Genomic DNA, 16,528 nt, shown 5'->3' with positions numbered 1-16,528 from the left:
TACGATTAAAAAAAAAAAACTTTTCTCACACAGGTGAGATGACTGTAAAGACAAAACTCCTTGGCTTTGTTCATATCCATTCTACTAATTTCAGTAGAAGTTTTGCATAAGAAGTTAATGGCAAAATAGAACTACCATATGACCCAGCAATCCCACTACTGGGCATATACCCAGAGAAAACCATAATTCAAAAAAACACATGCACCCCAATGTTCATAGCAGCACTATTTACAATAGCCAGGACATGGAAGCAACCTAAACGTCCATCGACAGACAAATGGATAAAGAAGATGTGGTACATATATACAATGGAATATTACTCAGTCATAAAAAGGAATGAAATTGGGTCATTTGTAGAGACGTGGGTGGACCTAGAGAGTGTCATACAAAGTGAAGTAAGTCAGAAAGAGAAAAACAAATATCGTATAATAATGCATATATGTGGAATCTAGAAAAACGGTATAGAAGATCTCAGTTGCAAAGCAGAAATAGAGACACAGACGTAGAGAACAAATATATGGATACCAAGGGGGAAAGGGGTGGGGTGGGAGGAATTGGGAGACTGGGATTGACACATATACATTATTGATACTATGTATAAAATGGACAACGAACGGATGGGAACATTTTGTATACCACAAGGAACTCACCTAGTGCACTGTGGTAACCTAAATGGGAGGGAAGTCCAAAAGGGAGGGGATATCTGTATGTGTATGGCTGATTCATTTTGTTGTGCAGTGGAGGCTGAGGCTAACACAACATTGTAAAGCAACCATACTCCAATAAAAATTAATTAAAAAAAAAGAAGTTAATGGCAGAATTTGGACTTCAATAAAATTTATTCTCCATTACTTGTACTGCATTCTAATGCTTGACACCATGACAATTGTTTCAGGGTCCTAGTTTTGGTGTTATATATATATTTTTATTTTTAGTAAAGCATATCCAAAATTCAACTCCTAAAGGAAATACTTTAAAGCAAATCAATTTTTACGCTATTCAGATTATGTGGGATTTTCTTTACAGTTTTTAGCTTGTCATATGTGCTTTACTGTAAAGTTGATTTTGGTATCCAGGGTAAACAAAACAAAAATAATAAAACTTGCTTGAAATACTCATTATATAATACATTCTAAGAGATGATTTATTAAAATTAGAATTGAGTTAAAGAGAAATGACCTTTCCACACACTACTATATATAAAATAGATAACTAATAAGGACCTACTGTATAGCACAGGGAGATCTACTCAATACTCTGTAATGACCTTTATGGGAAAAGAATCTAAAAAAGAGTGGATGTGTGTATAACTGATTCACTGTGCTGTACAGCAGAAACTAACACAACATTGTAAATCAACTATACTCCAATTAAAAAAAAAATAAAAATAAAAAAGAGAAATGACCTTTCCTTACTTTGGACCTTCTTACAGCCAGGCTTCCTGAATTTGAGTGTATATAGATTAAGGTTTTATACTCAGCTTAAAACCCCTGTGGCCCTATTTGCATCATACATGTATACCAAGCATAAGTGAATCGTATCAGAGAGTGAGGTCAAGTTTCAGAGAGCACACATGGAAACATGGAAACGTAGAGACACAGCCACATCCCAAGCCTCAGGAGTGGGGAGCAGAGGCTTGGGTGTATACTCTGCCTGTCTCCCTTTCTCCCACATGAAGGTAGTACCACAGGCATCCATCATCCCTTGGCAGAGGCAAACCTTCCCTAGTCTGTCTAGTTTTTAGTCATTTACATCTTAGATTTTTAAATTTGGGAATAACAATATGACCTGCAAATAGGTTAATATACATCATCTTTTGAAAGAAACAATCTGTAGGGAAAATCATAAAAGGGATTCTTGGAGAAGAAAATATTGGAGGTTACTCTACCAACTTATATTGACTCAGTTCTAAATCAAGAGAGCCACACAGGGCAAAGTGGGAGGCCTATTCAGATGGCAGCCAGGAGATCTGTAGTAGGTGGGGAGTGTGTAGCCAAAGGATGGAAGGTACAAACAGCAATAAGAAAGCTCCAGAATGGAGGGGGGGGGAAGTAAACAGGAGAAGAGATGTCTGCCACCAACTCTAATCAAAGTTCTCCTGTCCTGTCCCCAGCTTTCTCTTTGTCCCTCATCTTGACAAAGAACAGAGAGTCTGGGCTGTAGATTTGCAAGCTATGATAACTGAAAAGAGCACACTAGGTAGCAGAGAACCAAACAGAAAGATTCTGGCAGAGACCTTTGCTTGTACAGTTCTTCTCCCTGGCCAAGGTGTACCCTTGCCCCTTTTTGGGTCTGGAAGAGTAAAGGAAGATGTTAGCGGGGGCATTCAGCTGGCTCCCAGAAGTGGTCCTTGGATCCTTTCTTTCCTGTTCAATACAATAATACAGTCACCGGCCCTCTTATCAGGGAGATGGGAGCCTGGCAAGTTTGTAGGAGCCCTACGAGCCTGGGGGAGCATCTCAGTCATAGCTGTGGATTTGGGATGCTAAAGTGGCACACAATTTGAAAATGAAATGAGGGGAGCCAAGGTCAAAACTGGAGAAGAGTCCAAACTGGGTTTTCAAAGTAAGCGGACCCAAGACAGGCCCTGGGAGTGGAAGTGTGAGTCACAGGGCGTGGCTCAGGGCAGAAGAGGAGCAGCGGCAGACGGAAATGGAAAACATGAGACCCAGGAGCTCAGGGCCGGTTGTCTGTGACTGTCATATTCCCAGGTAGATAGTCACACCTGGCTCTGCACTTGGGGCGGGGGGGCGGGGGGGGGGGGGCACTGTCCAGATACTGTCATGAATAGACTTGGCTTCAGAGTCTGCTGTGGCCTCCCGGGAGATTATATGCAAAGCAGGTTGCAGAACCCAGAATTTCTTCAGGTTCACATGCCTGGGAGGAGCAGGACTGGCCAATTCATTGCATTTTTCTTCTGAGGTTCCATGACAAAGTCCTTAGGATACCCAAGTAAACAAGGAGTTTTTTCATGACTGATGGAATGACTCACTGAGAAACAGGTTGCTCACAACTGATCAGGAGGCCAAAGGGGGAGACTTAGTTTCATAAAAGTTTCAAGCTGGGACAGAAACTGGACCTGGCCTTGGATCCCACAAGGCTATCAGTCAAAGAATTTGGGTGTGCACCCATAAAATGTGCTTGCTTATTTATTTATAAATTATATACTTATTATCATAGAGAGTGAATTATCAACTAACACCAACATAGAAATGTTTCAATAATGAGATAAAGATGAACTAAACAGTTAAAAAATTTCTTTTACTTTATTAACAGCACAAAACTTCTTTCTCTTGTAAAACAGGTTATTAATTATAATGTTTTGCTTTCTTAATCTTGTTAATCATGACAGCTTTATACTGGTTGTGGCTAATATCCCAAAAATACTCTACACTTAGCTGAGATTCAGCATTGATGCTGGTTAGATGTAAGCCCATATTTTAGTTAGTCTTCTGGATAATTTTTAAGTTTGGGGGGCTTGGGGAGGCTGACTCTTCATAAGTTTGATTGGTTGATCATCATTTTTACATTTTAATATGGCTGAAGAAAAGCTAGAAGTAAAAGTGTAAGTTCTGCCATTTTCTTGTTTTTCACCAATGCTTGTTATCATTTTGTTTTGTTTTGTTTTTGTTTTTGTTTTTTTGCTGCATGGCTTCTGGGGTCTTAGTTCCCCAACCAGGGATTGAACCCACGCCTTCTGGCAGTGAAAGCTCGGAGTCCTAACCACTGGATCGCCAGGGAATTCCCAATGCATGTCATCATTATCTTAAATACAGTGTGGCTTTTCGCAGGATGTTTTTTTAGGACACCTGTCCGTTTTTCCAGGCTTAGTTTAGTTAAAACTAAATAATATAATCCACAAACCCACTTCATGAATAAACTGCAGTTCACTCTAATGCTCTGGAAAAACACATACAATGCTGACCCGCCTGTTCGTTCTTTTGTGGTTTGGAGCTTCCACTCTCAGGAGTTATCCAGAAGTGCAGGTGACATGACCACGTGAGGGATCCAGTGACAAACTGAGTATTAAATAGTAGTACAAAGTAATTTCTTATTTTTATTTTTTATTTTATGCATTTCTTATTATAGATAAATAGAAGTTCTTACACTCTCTTCACACGACGAATGGCCTTGTCTTATGTATCACCTGAGACGTGGGTACCCTATTTGAGAGACCACAGGTCTAGAGTGACGGTTCTTAAACTTTGGTTTGCAGTCCTCTTTCACTGGCTCCCAGATGGGGTCCTGGAATCTGCACTGTAACAAACACTCTGGGTAATCCTCATGCAGATCATTTGTGCTTGGGATCCTTGGGACAAGCATGACTCCCTGGAATCAGTATTCTTTTGGCCAAATAGAGGGCCTGCCTCTGTGTGATCAAGAGCTTAGTCCTGGAAATTCCGCTACCCCGTTGCTATGAAGGGCTAGAGTAAGCCGCTTGCACTAGGATTGAGCCAAGAGTGGGACCTGGCAATCAGGCTGGTAGGCTGGCCAATGTCTGCTTACACTGTGAGTCTGGTGGAGTGTCAGGGGCCAAACAACCATGGCAGCAACTCCTTCTGAGAGGAGTGGCATATAATAAGGACTACAAATTCCTGTTGCTCCTTTGACAGTAGAGCACAGTTCCTATGAGTAACTGAGATTCAATGTTTTTCAGATATATGGGGCTTCATTCTATTATGGAAGCCCAGGAAATTGGGAGAGTTCATTCAAAATGAGTACTATCCCTGAATCCACCTTTAAAAATTATTTAGAAAAGATAAACAATAATGATCATCATCCTCATTATCATCATTATCATGAATTTCATCATTATCATCAATAATTATAACACTTGACAGTTTACAAAGGACTTTTTTTTAAACCTATGAGGTAGATATTTACCCTTTCCTTTTAAAGCTGTGCAAACTGAGGCTCACATCAGTGTTCCAGGTCACACAGGTCATCAATAGTGAGGCCCACATACTACCCAAAGCAATCTACAGATATAATGTGATTCCTACCAAATTACCCACGATATTTTTCACAGAAATAGAACAAATAATCCTAAGATTCATATGGAACCATAAAAGACCCAGGGTCGCCAAAGCAATCTTGAAGAAAAAGAACAAAGCAGGAGGCATAACCCTCCCAAACTTCAGACAATACTGCAAAGCTACAGTAATCAAAATCAGCGTGGTATTGGCACAAAAACAGACATATGGATCAATGGAACAGAATAGAGAGTCCAGAAATAAACCCAAACACCTACAGTCAATTAATCTTCGACAAAGGAGGCAAGACAGTCTCTTGGGAAAAAGTCTCTTCAGCAAGTGGTGCTGGGAAAGCTGGACAGCTGCATGTAAATCAATGAAGTTAGAGCTCACCCTCACACCATACACAAAATTCATCTTAAAATGGCTTAAAGACTTAAACATAAGACATGACACCATAAAACTCCTAGAAGAGAACGTGGGCAAAACATTCTCTGACATAAATCATACCAATGTTCTCTTAGGTCAGTCTCCCAAGGCAATAGAAATAAAAACAAAAAATAAATAAATGGGACCTAATCAAACTTACAAGCTTTTGCACAGCAAAGAAAACCATACACAAAATGAAAAGACAACCTACAGAATAGGAGAAAATATTTGCAAATGATGTGACCAACAGGGGCTTAATTTCCAAAATATACAAATAGCTCATACAACTAAACAACAAAAAAACAAACAACCCTATCCAAAAATGGGCAGAAGACCTAAATAGACATTTCTCCAAAGAAGACATAAAGATGGCCAATAGGCACATGAAAAGATGCTCGACATCACTACTTATCAGAGAAATGCAAATCAAAACTACAATGAGGTACCACATCACACCAGTCAGAATGGCCATCATTAAAAAGTCTACAAATAACAAATGCTGGAGAGGGTGTGGAGAAAAGGGAACACTCCTACACTGTTGGTGCAGCCACTGTGTAAAACAGTATGGAGGTTCCTCAGAAAACTAAAAATAGAATTACCACATGATGCAGCAATCTCACTTCTGGGCGTATATCTGGACAAAACTATAATTCAAAAAGATACATGCACCCCTATGTTCATAGCAGCACTATTCACAATAGCCAAGACACGGAAACAACCTAAATGTCCATTGACAGATGAATGGATAAAGAAGATGTGGTACATATATACAATGGAATACTACTGAGGCATAAAAAAGAACAAAATAATGCCATTTGCAGCAAAATGGATGGACCTAGAGATTATCATACTAAGTAAGCCAGAAAGAGAAAGACAAACACCATATATCATCACTCATATGTGGAATCTAAAATATGACACAAATGAACATATCTATGAAACAGAAACAGAATCACGGACATAGAGAAAAGACTGGTGTTTGCCAAGGGGAAGGGGCTTGGGGGAGGGATGGAGTGGGAGGTTGGGGTTAGCAGATGTAACCTTTTATATATGGAACGGATAAACAACAAGGTTCTACTGTATAGCACAGAGAACTATGTTCAATACCCTATGATAAACCATAATGGAAAAGGATATTTTAAAAAAAGAATGTATATATATGTATAACTGAATCACTTTGCTATATAGCAGTAATTAACACAACATTGTAAATCAACTATACTTCAATAAAAAAATTAAAAAACAAAACAGCGAGGCCCAGATTGAAGTCCAGTCAAGTGTCTGCAAGTATCCTCTCCTACACCATAGCTACCTGAAAACCAGGAAGCCTAATTTTCACAGGGGATGGTTTTCCTTTTTCCCAAGTATTGCTCAAGAAAAAATCTGGTAGTTTTGTCTAATAGAGACAAAACTCAATAGATACACAAAGTGATGATAATGGATGCAGCACATGCAAGATTTTCCTAGCAGTCATTCAGAAAACAATGATAAGGACATTATCAAAAGTGGTATATTTTCTCCAAAGAGCTCAAAGTGCTTTTGTATTGTTTTCAAAATAGGTTTCATTATTATCCCTACTTTGGCAATGAGTCTTCTTCTATGTCAAAGTGTGGTTCTTCCTCTTATCATTGCTGGCTTGCACAGATTTTATTGCTTGAGATATCTGCTCATACTGTTCTTACTGACCACGCTTTGCTTATTGACACTAGGAGGGTGACTACCATCTGTACCAACACCATCAGAACTGCACGGAAATCTTCATTTTATATTCTGTGATGCTAGTGTTTGAGGGGGAAAAAAAACGAGAATAAAGCAGATAATCATGAGAAACAGTGAGAAGGAAAGAAGAAGTTTCTGTTAAATGATGAGTATAGATTAGAAGGTACATTTTCACTCAGTTATTGAAACCCCCTTGGAGCCAATCTCTTCTGGGTTGTTACAAAGCAGTACACAAATCCCACTTATACAGAATATGACTACATCCTAGTTACAGAGAGAGACAAAGCACAGGTTGTTAACACTTGGTCATCTAGGTGAAGGGTATTTGGATGCTCAGTATTCTTTCAATTTTTCTATGGGTTTGAAATTTTTTGAAACAAAAAATAAAATTTTTAAAAGCATCATAAAATTTAAAAATAACAATAAATTGGAAAACATTTCCAACACACATGATACAAAAATTGCTAATATTCTTAAATACAAAGTGCTCTCGCTGATAATAATAATAATAAAAACCCTTGACATAGACAAAAGGACATCAATAGAATACTCACAGAGCTAGAAATGCAAATAACCAGTAAATAGGTGAAAAATATTTAATCTCACTGGTAAACAAGAATTAAATTATATATTACTGTTTTTCTTAACAAATTAGCAAAACATGTCATTTAAAACACCCTAATACTCAGTGCTGATGAGGGGGCCGAAAGATGGGCGTACTTTTATACTACTGGTGGGAGGTATAAGTTGTCACAAAGTTCTTAAAGGAGGTTTTTCAACGTATGTGAGAAGATTTTTTAAATTGTTATTTTTTAGTTTAGTAGTTTGTATCTTAGGAATTTATCCTAGGATATAAGGAGAGATACACATGGATCTCTGTACAAGTTTGTTCATTTCAGTGTTATATTTAGTAGCAATAAACTTGGAAATACCTTAAACGTTAACAGTAACAATGATTAAATCTGCAACACATCTGTGTATTATATAGCTATTAAAACCGATATTGTCCAAGACATTTTCATGACATGGAAAAATTCTCACAGCATATGTTGAGGGGAAAAAAGGGGGATGCAAAATTGTATCTCAATTCAAATTCACTTTTTAAAAAAAATTAATTAATTAATTTATTTTTGGCTGCGTTGGGTCTTCGTTGCTGCACACGGGCTTTTCTCTAGTTGCGGTGAGCAGGGGCTACTCTTCGTTGTGGTGCACGGGCTTCACATTGCAGTGGCTTCTCTTGTTGTGGAGCACGGGCTCTAGGCACTTGGGCTTCAGTAGGTGTGGCATGCGGGCTCAGTAGTTGTGGCTCTCGGGCTCTAGAGCGCAGGCTCAGTAGTTGTGGCGCACACAGGGCAGGTTGATTTGTTAGTTGTTCCGTGGCATGTGGGATCTTCCTGGACCAGGGCTCAAACCAGTGTCCCCTGCACTGGCAGGCGGACTCTTAACCACTACGCCACCAGGGAAGTCCCCAAATTCACTTCTAAATACATAATCTACAGAGGTAAAAGGATTTGTAAGAAATACACTAAGAGAGTTTCACTTCTAGGAAGATGGTATAGACATACTTTCCCCTATTCCTTCTGATAAATACAATTAAAACCCCTGGATGTTATATATAAAACAAACTTAAGAAGACTCTGAAAGGTGGAGAGAAAGGGAGGACATGATTGTGAGGTCCCTGGATTTTCCGCTTGCCTCATCTATCCCATATCTGACCTATTTTATTTTCATTTCCTCTGAAGAAGTTCTCTTAACATTTCTTGCAAGACAAGTCACTGGTGACCAATTCTCTTAGTTTTTGTTTGAGAACATCTTTATTTCTTCTTCACTTTTGAAGATAATTTCGCTGGATACAGAATTACAGGTTGGCGGGTTTTTTCTTTCCACACTTCAAATATTTTACCTCACTCTCTTCTTGCTTGCGTGGTTTATGAAGAGAAGTTTGATATAATTCTTATCCTTGTTCTTCTACAGGTAAGTTTTTCCCCCAGTCTTCAAGATTTTCTCTTTGTCCTTGGTTTTCCATAGTTTGAATATGATTTGTCTAGGTGTGGTTTTTTTTGGTATTTATCCTCCCTGGTATTCTCTGAGCTTCCTGGGTGTATGGTTTAGCATCTGTCATTAATTTTGGAAAATTCTTAGCCATTATTACTCAAATATTTCTTCTGCTCCTTTCTTTCTTCTTTTTCTGATATTCTCAACATGTGTATGTTACACCATTTATAGTTGTCCCACAGTTCCTGAACATTCTGTTCTGCTTTGTTAATTTTTTTTCTCCTTGCATTACATCTTTGGAGTTTATATTGACATTTCTTTAAGCTCACTGATTCTTTCCTTGGCCATGCCCAGTCTGTTAAAAAGACCATCAAAGGCATCCTTCATTTCTGACAATATTTTTTATTTCTAACATTTCCTTTTGATTCTTTTTGGAGCTTCAACCTCTCTGCTTACATTACCCATCTGTTCTTGTATATTGTCCACTTTTTCCCATTAGTGTCTTTAGCATATTAATCATAGTTATTTTTAATTCCTGGTCTGATAATTCCAAAATCTCTGTCATATCTAAATCTGATTCTAATGCTTGCTTTGTCTCCTCAGACTGTTTTTTCTTTTTCTTGCCTTTTAGCATGGCTTGTCATTTTTTGTTGGAAGCTGGACATGATGTATTAAGTAATAGGAACTGAGGTAAGTAGGCATTTAGTGTGAAGTAAGTAGGCCTTTATCTGGCCAGGAGTTATGCTGTATTTACTGTCTGCTGTAACTGTAGATGTCTGAGGCTTCAATTTCCCCAGCTATCTTTATTTTTGTCCCCCTATTGTTTTTGGGTTTCCCTAGAAACTCATTCCTAAATAGAATCTGAGACTTGCAGTTCTTTCACGTGTAATCCTCTGTATGCAGAGGCTCTGTGGATGTAGTACGTGCTGGGGAGAAACATGCGATAATCCTGTGATTAGGTCTCATTCTTTTGGAGGGTCTGTGCCCCTGTTACCATCACAAGTTTTTCTCAGCATTTTCCCCCCCTTAGGTGAGACAGGAAGACTAGAGGGAGCTGGAGTTAGCTAATTGCCCTTCTTCAGGTCAGATAAGGCTTTGATAAAACAGTTTTCCCTGAGACCTAGCTTTCATTATAGAGAACAGAACAAAGAACAGAACTGGGAGTATTCTCTTCCTTTTTCCCTGCTGGAAGCAGGAGGGGATTTTTCTCTGATCTTCACAGAGAATACAAGGTGGGGCTCCTAGAGGTAAAACTCATGGAAGTATGGGTCGTCCGCCATCCTAAGACTTGGCCCCTCAGAGTTTTTAACTCTCAAGGGAATCCACACTGAGCCTCCAGAAATTTGTTGACTAGAATTTAAGTGTTCTTCCCAGTACTGGCTCCAGCAGCCGGTTTCTGCTCTTGGGCTTTATCCACCTCTTTCTCCAGTTTTGAAGGCAGTAGTTTTCCCTGTGATCTCAATTCTTTGATGTATCTAAGAAGAGTTGTTTTTCTGATTCTTCAGCTTTCTTGCTGAGGATTGGAGCGATAACTTCCAAGCTCTTTACATGTTGGAATGAAACCAGAGTCCATAAATTGCTTTTTAATTGTAATTTTACAAAAGTGGGCATCACAATAGAATCAAGAAAGTGAGTCATTTGTTGTTGAGTTTAATTGACCTTAATTATGTTGACCATCTTAAAGAACTGGAACCGCTTTAAAATTAAAATTAAGACCTACATTACACACATATACACATTCTTACAACTTTATTTTGTTTGCACATTGCTATCCCATGGAACTCCTCACTGCTTAACAAGGAAGACCTTTAACCACCTTTGATCCTTAAGTCTCTGCAATTATGTAAAATAGCAGAAGTTTAAAGAGTATAATGATGGGGACTTCCCTGGTGGTGCAGTGGTTAAGAATCCGCCTGCCAATGGGTTCGACATGGGTTCGAGCCCTGGTCCGGGAAGATCCCGCATGCCACGGAGCAACTAAGCCCATGCACCACAACTACTGAGCCTGCGCTCTAGAGCCCGGGAGCCACAACTACTGAGCCCGCGTGTCACAACTACTGAAGCCCGCATGTCTAGAGCCCATGCTCTGCAACAAGAGAAGCCACCGCAATGAGAAGCCCACACAACGCAAGGAAGAGTAGCTCCCGCTCGCCCCAACTAGAGAAAGCCCTCACGCAGCAACAAAGACCCAATGCAGCCAAAAATAAATAAATAAATAAATTTATGAAAAAAAATAATACTAAAAAAAATAAATGAAGAATATAAGGATGAACTGCTTAGGGATCAGCATTCTGAATATATTTAACATTGGCTATATTGTGACTTAATTTTATTTAACAAAATACAGCATATTGTATTTTTTTAATTGAGAAATATTTTACAGAGTAGTAATTCTGTCAATTGTGCATCATATAAACTCAGCCAGAGATAGAGCTTTTTATTCATGCTATAATGGTCATTATAGGACTAGGAAGTTCTTATGCTTAATAAACAACTGCAGTTTTATAGTGGTAAAAATGCTAAAGTTGGTCAAATTTATTGTAATTACCAATAGAATATTTCCCATAAAATGTAATTTAACTAGGAAGCATTGTTTTTAAGTTACAATTTGTGAAGCTTTTATGATAGCAAATTTGACTTTAATTTTTTTTTTAAACTTAGGTTGCTTCCAGCTGTAATTGATCAGAAATCATTTATTTTCCCTCTGGAATCTGAGGGGAAACTTTGGCAACCCCCAAGACAGCACAGTTCATTTCCACATGCCTTTCCAAGAGTAAAGGTAGGAAGAGAGAAATCCATAGAGACAGAAAGTGGATTGGTGGTTGCCAGAGGCTGGAAGGAGGAGGGGGGGAGAGTGGGGAATGACGTCTAATGGTTGTCAAGTGTCTTTGGGGGAGGATGAAATGTTCTGGAATTAAATAGTGGTGATGGCTGCACAACTCTGTGAATCTACTAAACACCATTGAATTATACACTTTGAAAGGGCGAAATTAAAGTTTATGAATTATATCTCCATAAAGCTGTTAGAAAAGAATTGTTTTTTCAAGAGCAAAGGTGGGAAATTGTGTTCTAAATGAGAAAACATGCCATTGTTGTTTCAGATATGTTCACGGCATGGTCAATTTGTATGACAAAAGAGCTTTCTTTGAAGTTAAGTTTCCAGGTGGCAAGGAATAGAGCCCAGGAGGTTTCTGGCTTTTGGTTATGCTTTCAATTTGATTCCTGTTTCCTCCCTGACTCCCCCAAAGTGATAACAGCTCACTTCTTCTGGGTACCAGGTGCTATTTTCAGTGCTTTGGGAACATTAACTTGTTTAACCTTCAGAATAATCCTAGAAGGAGATGTTATTATTATCTTCATTTTATTGATGAAGAAGCCAAGATTCCGAAATGTTAAATAAGTTGCTCAAGAGAACACAGCTAGTGTCAGAGCCAGGATCATGAACCCAGAAATGTAGGGATCCAGGGCTGTGCTCTTAACCACCGTGATACCCTTTTTCAAGTAACAGCTTTATTGAGATACAATTTATATCCCATAAAATTCACCCTTTTAAGAGGTTTTTAGTATATTCACAGAGTTGTGCCACCATCACATGGTACCCTTTTTACAATTGTTTGTATTAGTTCTAGGTACTTGGGTAGGAAGCATCTTTGCCATGGACATCTTTGTTGCAAGCATTTCCACCACAAGCATTTTTGCCGCATAACTAATTGGCCATAAGGCAATTTTGCTATAAGAGATAAAATAACAAAAAATAAAAGAGGGACATTAACAAGGACATAAAGAAGCATGAGAAATGAATAACAAAATTTAAATGACTTTTTTGCAAAATACAAAATATTTGAATACATTTAAAATGTGGGTAGATCATGGCACTACTGTGCCAATGACCAATTTTATTTTGTGGGTTTTACCTAAGCACTTGTCTTTCAAGTCTTTCGTTCATAGTATTGTATACATATTTTTGTTTGTTTGTTGACTCGTCTCCTTGTTTGGCATTGTGCTTTTTCTTTTTCACTGACATTTCGTCCGTCATTAAGAGAGGTATCAGTTTCCAAATACTAGGGTGCGTGTTTGTACCTGAGCTTTGCGTTGCCCTGTGAAAGCCGCTAAGCTGTGTTCTATGCTTGGCATATTTGTTACATGTCCGCTGATAGATGTTCCAAAGTTCTATGCGAAACATGGCTTCAACTCTGCACCTTCAAGGCCTTCAGTCTCTTTCTCTCTCCAGGTAGTGTGCTTCAAAATAAGAAACCAGCTCTTGGGGCAAATCATCATCGATCAGCTTGATAAAGCCATCAATAATGACAAATGCATTTCAACCAGTGGAAACGACACCGTCAAATCAAAAACTGTCAACCAGTTATTTTATCTTTCATGGCAGAATTGCCTTATGGCCAATTAGTTATGCAGCAAAGATGTTTGCAGCAAAAATGCTTACAGCAAAGATGTGTACAGCAAAGATGCTTATGATGAGAATGCCTTGTATTTTCCTTTATTACATTTGCCAAAATTTGTAACTAGATATTGAGTTATATGATTTTTTTAAAAATGCCTGACTTCCCACTAGATTATAAGCTTAATGAGGGCAGGATCCATGTCAGTTTGTCCATTGCAATGTAATGCCAGGTTACTCTCAACAAATGTTTGTTGAATGAATAAATGAAACCGCCACAGTGACTTCTAATGGTGTGCTCATCCCCATATAAAATATTAATCCAGGATCCTCTGCACTCTCAAAGCAGCCCACTCCTACGTTTGTCACTGCACTTGTCACATTGGGTTCCTTCGGCCACTATCTGTGGAGTACTTCCTGTGTGCCAAGGACTGTTAGAGGCACACTGGGATGAACAATTCAGACCAGGTCCCCCCACTCTCACAGAGCTTACATTCTAGGGGGGTGGAGATAGACCATCAATAAGAAAATACCAGGTAATAATAAAGGCTCTCACGAAAAACAAAAACAAAAACAGAGTGCTGTCATAAAGGGAGCTTAAACTTCTCATCTTCCTTACTATTAAGCCTCTGCTTTCATTAAATGTTTACTTTGCCAAGAATCTCAGGAGGGCCAGAGTTGGTCCATAAGCAGAAGATTAGAGATCTCCAGGTTATAAAGACAATGAAATAAAATATATGAAATTAGGACTATTTTAGAACACATAGTCGCTATTATTATTCCAGGAAAAAAAAAAAAAAAAAACTATGGCCAGAAATTTATTTTCCCAAAAGAGTTCTGAATCCTGGCAAATGATTATAAAGATAAGGGATCTTATGTGCCCTGTGTTCTTTTAAATACTGCGAGCAGGGGTGAGCTTCATTTAGAAAGGGGCATGGACTGTTTCCCACCCTGACTTTACCTTCAGGGCCTGGATCCCTATTGTTGTTTTATATCTAATATCAGTGACATCTGCTTAAAAATGCATAACTGCTGACACAAAGATAGCCCTAATTTTGCGCTGTAAAGTCAATGACAAACAGTGCTGTTTTGCCAGCTGTTCTATAAGCCTACTACACCAACTTCAAAGCTTGTATTATTGAGTAGCTGTGAAATCCAGCTGGGATATTACCACCTTTAATTGCCCACTGCCAACCTTTTAAACTAGGTAAACCCCAGTTGCTACTTTAAGCTCTTTCTCCAAAGTGAAGAAATTGTTTTTGGAATTCCATTTCACACCAAAAAACTAAAATGACAAATCATCTGGAGTTTCTCCATTGTAATTAAGAATCACAATTGTTTATCAATTTCTTTTACATTTGAAAAAGCCATATTCTGATGGCTTTTCTTTATAATATAAAGAAAAGACTGGAGCAAAGGCTCCAAATCAACACCAGCCCAACCCTTCTTTTAGGCACCTTGGACTATAGGCGCACATGTACCCATAACAGTCAAGGAAAGGGTTTGAAATAACAAACGAAATAGATAAGAAGGAGGGAGGAAGAGGAGAAAAACTTTATAGGCCAAGAGAGTGTTTGATTTTCTTGTTGTGTTCGGCAAGCTAAGTCTGAAGGCAATTTCAAATAGAAGTTCCTAAACTGTTTAAATGCAAGGACCTACTTAGAAGCATGATACAATTTGTATGTTTGTGGAGCAGGGAAAAAAAACACATCTCATTGCTTGAGAGTTATTTTCCAAATGAATTCCATAAAATGGATGCTTTATCAATCAAAACAAATATAAAAATATATATTGTGATCTAATACGATACAGCAATGTGCAAGATCTGTGTCTAAGATGGGAAGAATCTTTAATTTTGTGAATATGGATCTCACTGAGAAAGTGATTTTCAAAATTTGATAAAAACTAAAGTTTTGAGGATTTTTGCCATTATGAGGAATAACGTGATGAGAGATAAAAGACAGAAAATGTCAGGGCAAGTAAGGGTTGCTTTACAGATTTTCACTGTGAGTTATATCTTACTTAATATTGGGTGGGAAAATTTTGCTGGTGAAATAGCGGGTGGATTTTACAGAATAAAGTGGCGAGAAGAGAATGCCTACAAGTAACCAGCAAGCACTGTGATCTCTGTCTTCTCATTAGAATATAAGCTCCATGAGAGCAGAAACTTTTAAAAACTATTTTTCCCTTTCTGTGGCTTCTTAAAACCTTCTTAGTACGAAAATATTCAAATAAACCAAAAATAGTGTATGACTAACTATTTCTCCTTCACCTAGATTTAACAATTGTTAACCTTTACCAGTTTTGCTTCATCTATTTTTTATTGAAATGTTTTAAAATACAGACATATAGACATTTCACCCCTTAATGCTTTAACATGTGTCTTTAAAAATGACCACATTCCTACTTAGCCACAATACCGTTATCACACCATTATAACATTACCATTATAACAATACTTCCTGAATGTAACAAATACTCAGGTCATATTCAGATTTCCCCCATTATCCTCCAAATGGCTTTTACTGGTCTTTTATCCAAACTTGGATCTGCTAAGATTTATACATTGTGCTTGATTATTTTATTTCTTAAGTCTCTATTAATCTAAAGCAGAGAGACTCTGTTTAGTTCATTACTGTAACCAGTGCCTAGACAGTGCCTAGACAGTGCCCAGCCTGGAGGAGGCTCTCAATAGATGGCAACATGATGGTCAGAAGTATGAGTTCACATCCCGGTTCTCTACCACTTACTATCTGTACTTGGGCAAGTCTTTTAACCTCTCTGTGCCTCAGTTCCTCATCTGCAAAATGGGCTCTATGACACCCTGTTGTAAGGATAAATGAGTTAACATACGTGCATGTTTATAACAGTGTCCCATGCATGGTGAGTGCTGTGTAAGTGTTCATTCTTCTTCTTATTTGTTGATGAATACTAGTCAACCTCAATTATGTACCTGATATGTACCAGGCAGTATTTTAGACATCAGCCAAATTTCTCTACTCTCATGGGGCTTACA

The 16,528-nt window shown here is 38.2% G+C and overlaps 1 protein-coding gene across 1 annotated transcript in view; it reads left to right on the top strand.

Annotated features, from left to right (window-relative positions):
* IQCH (IQ motif containing H) overlaps nucleotides 1-16,528 on the top strand; it is a 207,022-nt gene that overhangs the window by 8,137 nt on the left and 182,357 nt on the right. The window contains exon 4 of the mRNA XM_061181981.1: nucleotides 11,778-11,895. Within this exon, the coding sequence (XP_061037964.1) occupies nucleotides 11,778-11,895 (118 nt within the window). The remainder of the gene's footprint in view (nucleotides 1-11,777; nucleotides 11,896-16,528) is intronic.

Source organism: Eubalaena glacialis, chromosome 2, assembly GCF_028564815.1.
Source record: "Eubalaena glacialis isolate mEubGla1 chromosome 2, mEubGla1.1.hap2.+ XY, whole genome shotgun sequence".
Taxonomy (NCBI): Eukaryota; Metazoa; Chordata; class Mammalia; order Artiodactyla; family Balaenidae; genus Eubalaena; species Eubalaena glacialis.
This window is presented reverse-complemented; position numbering and strand designations above follow the sequence as displayed.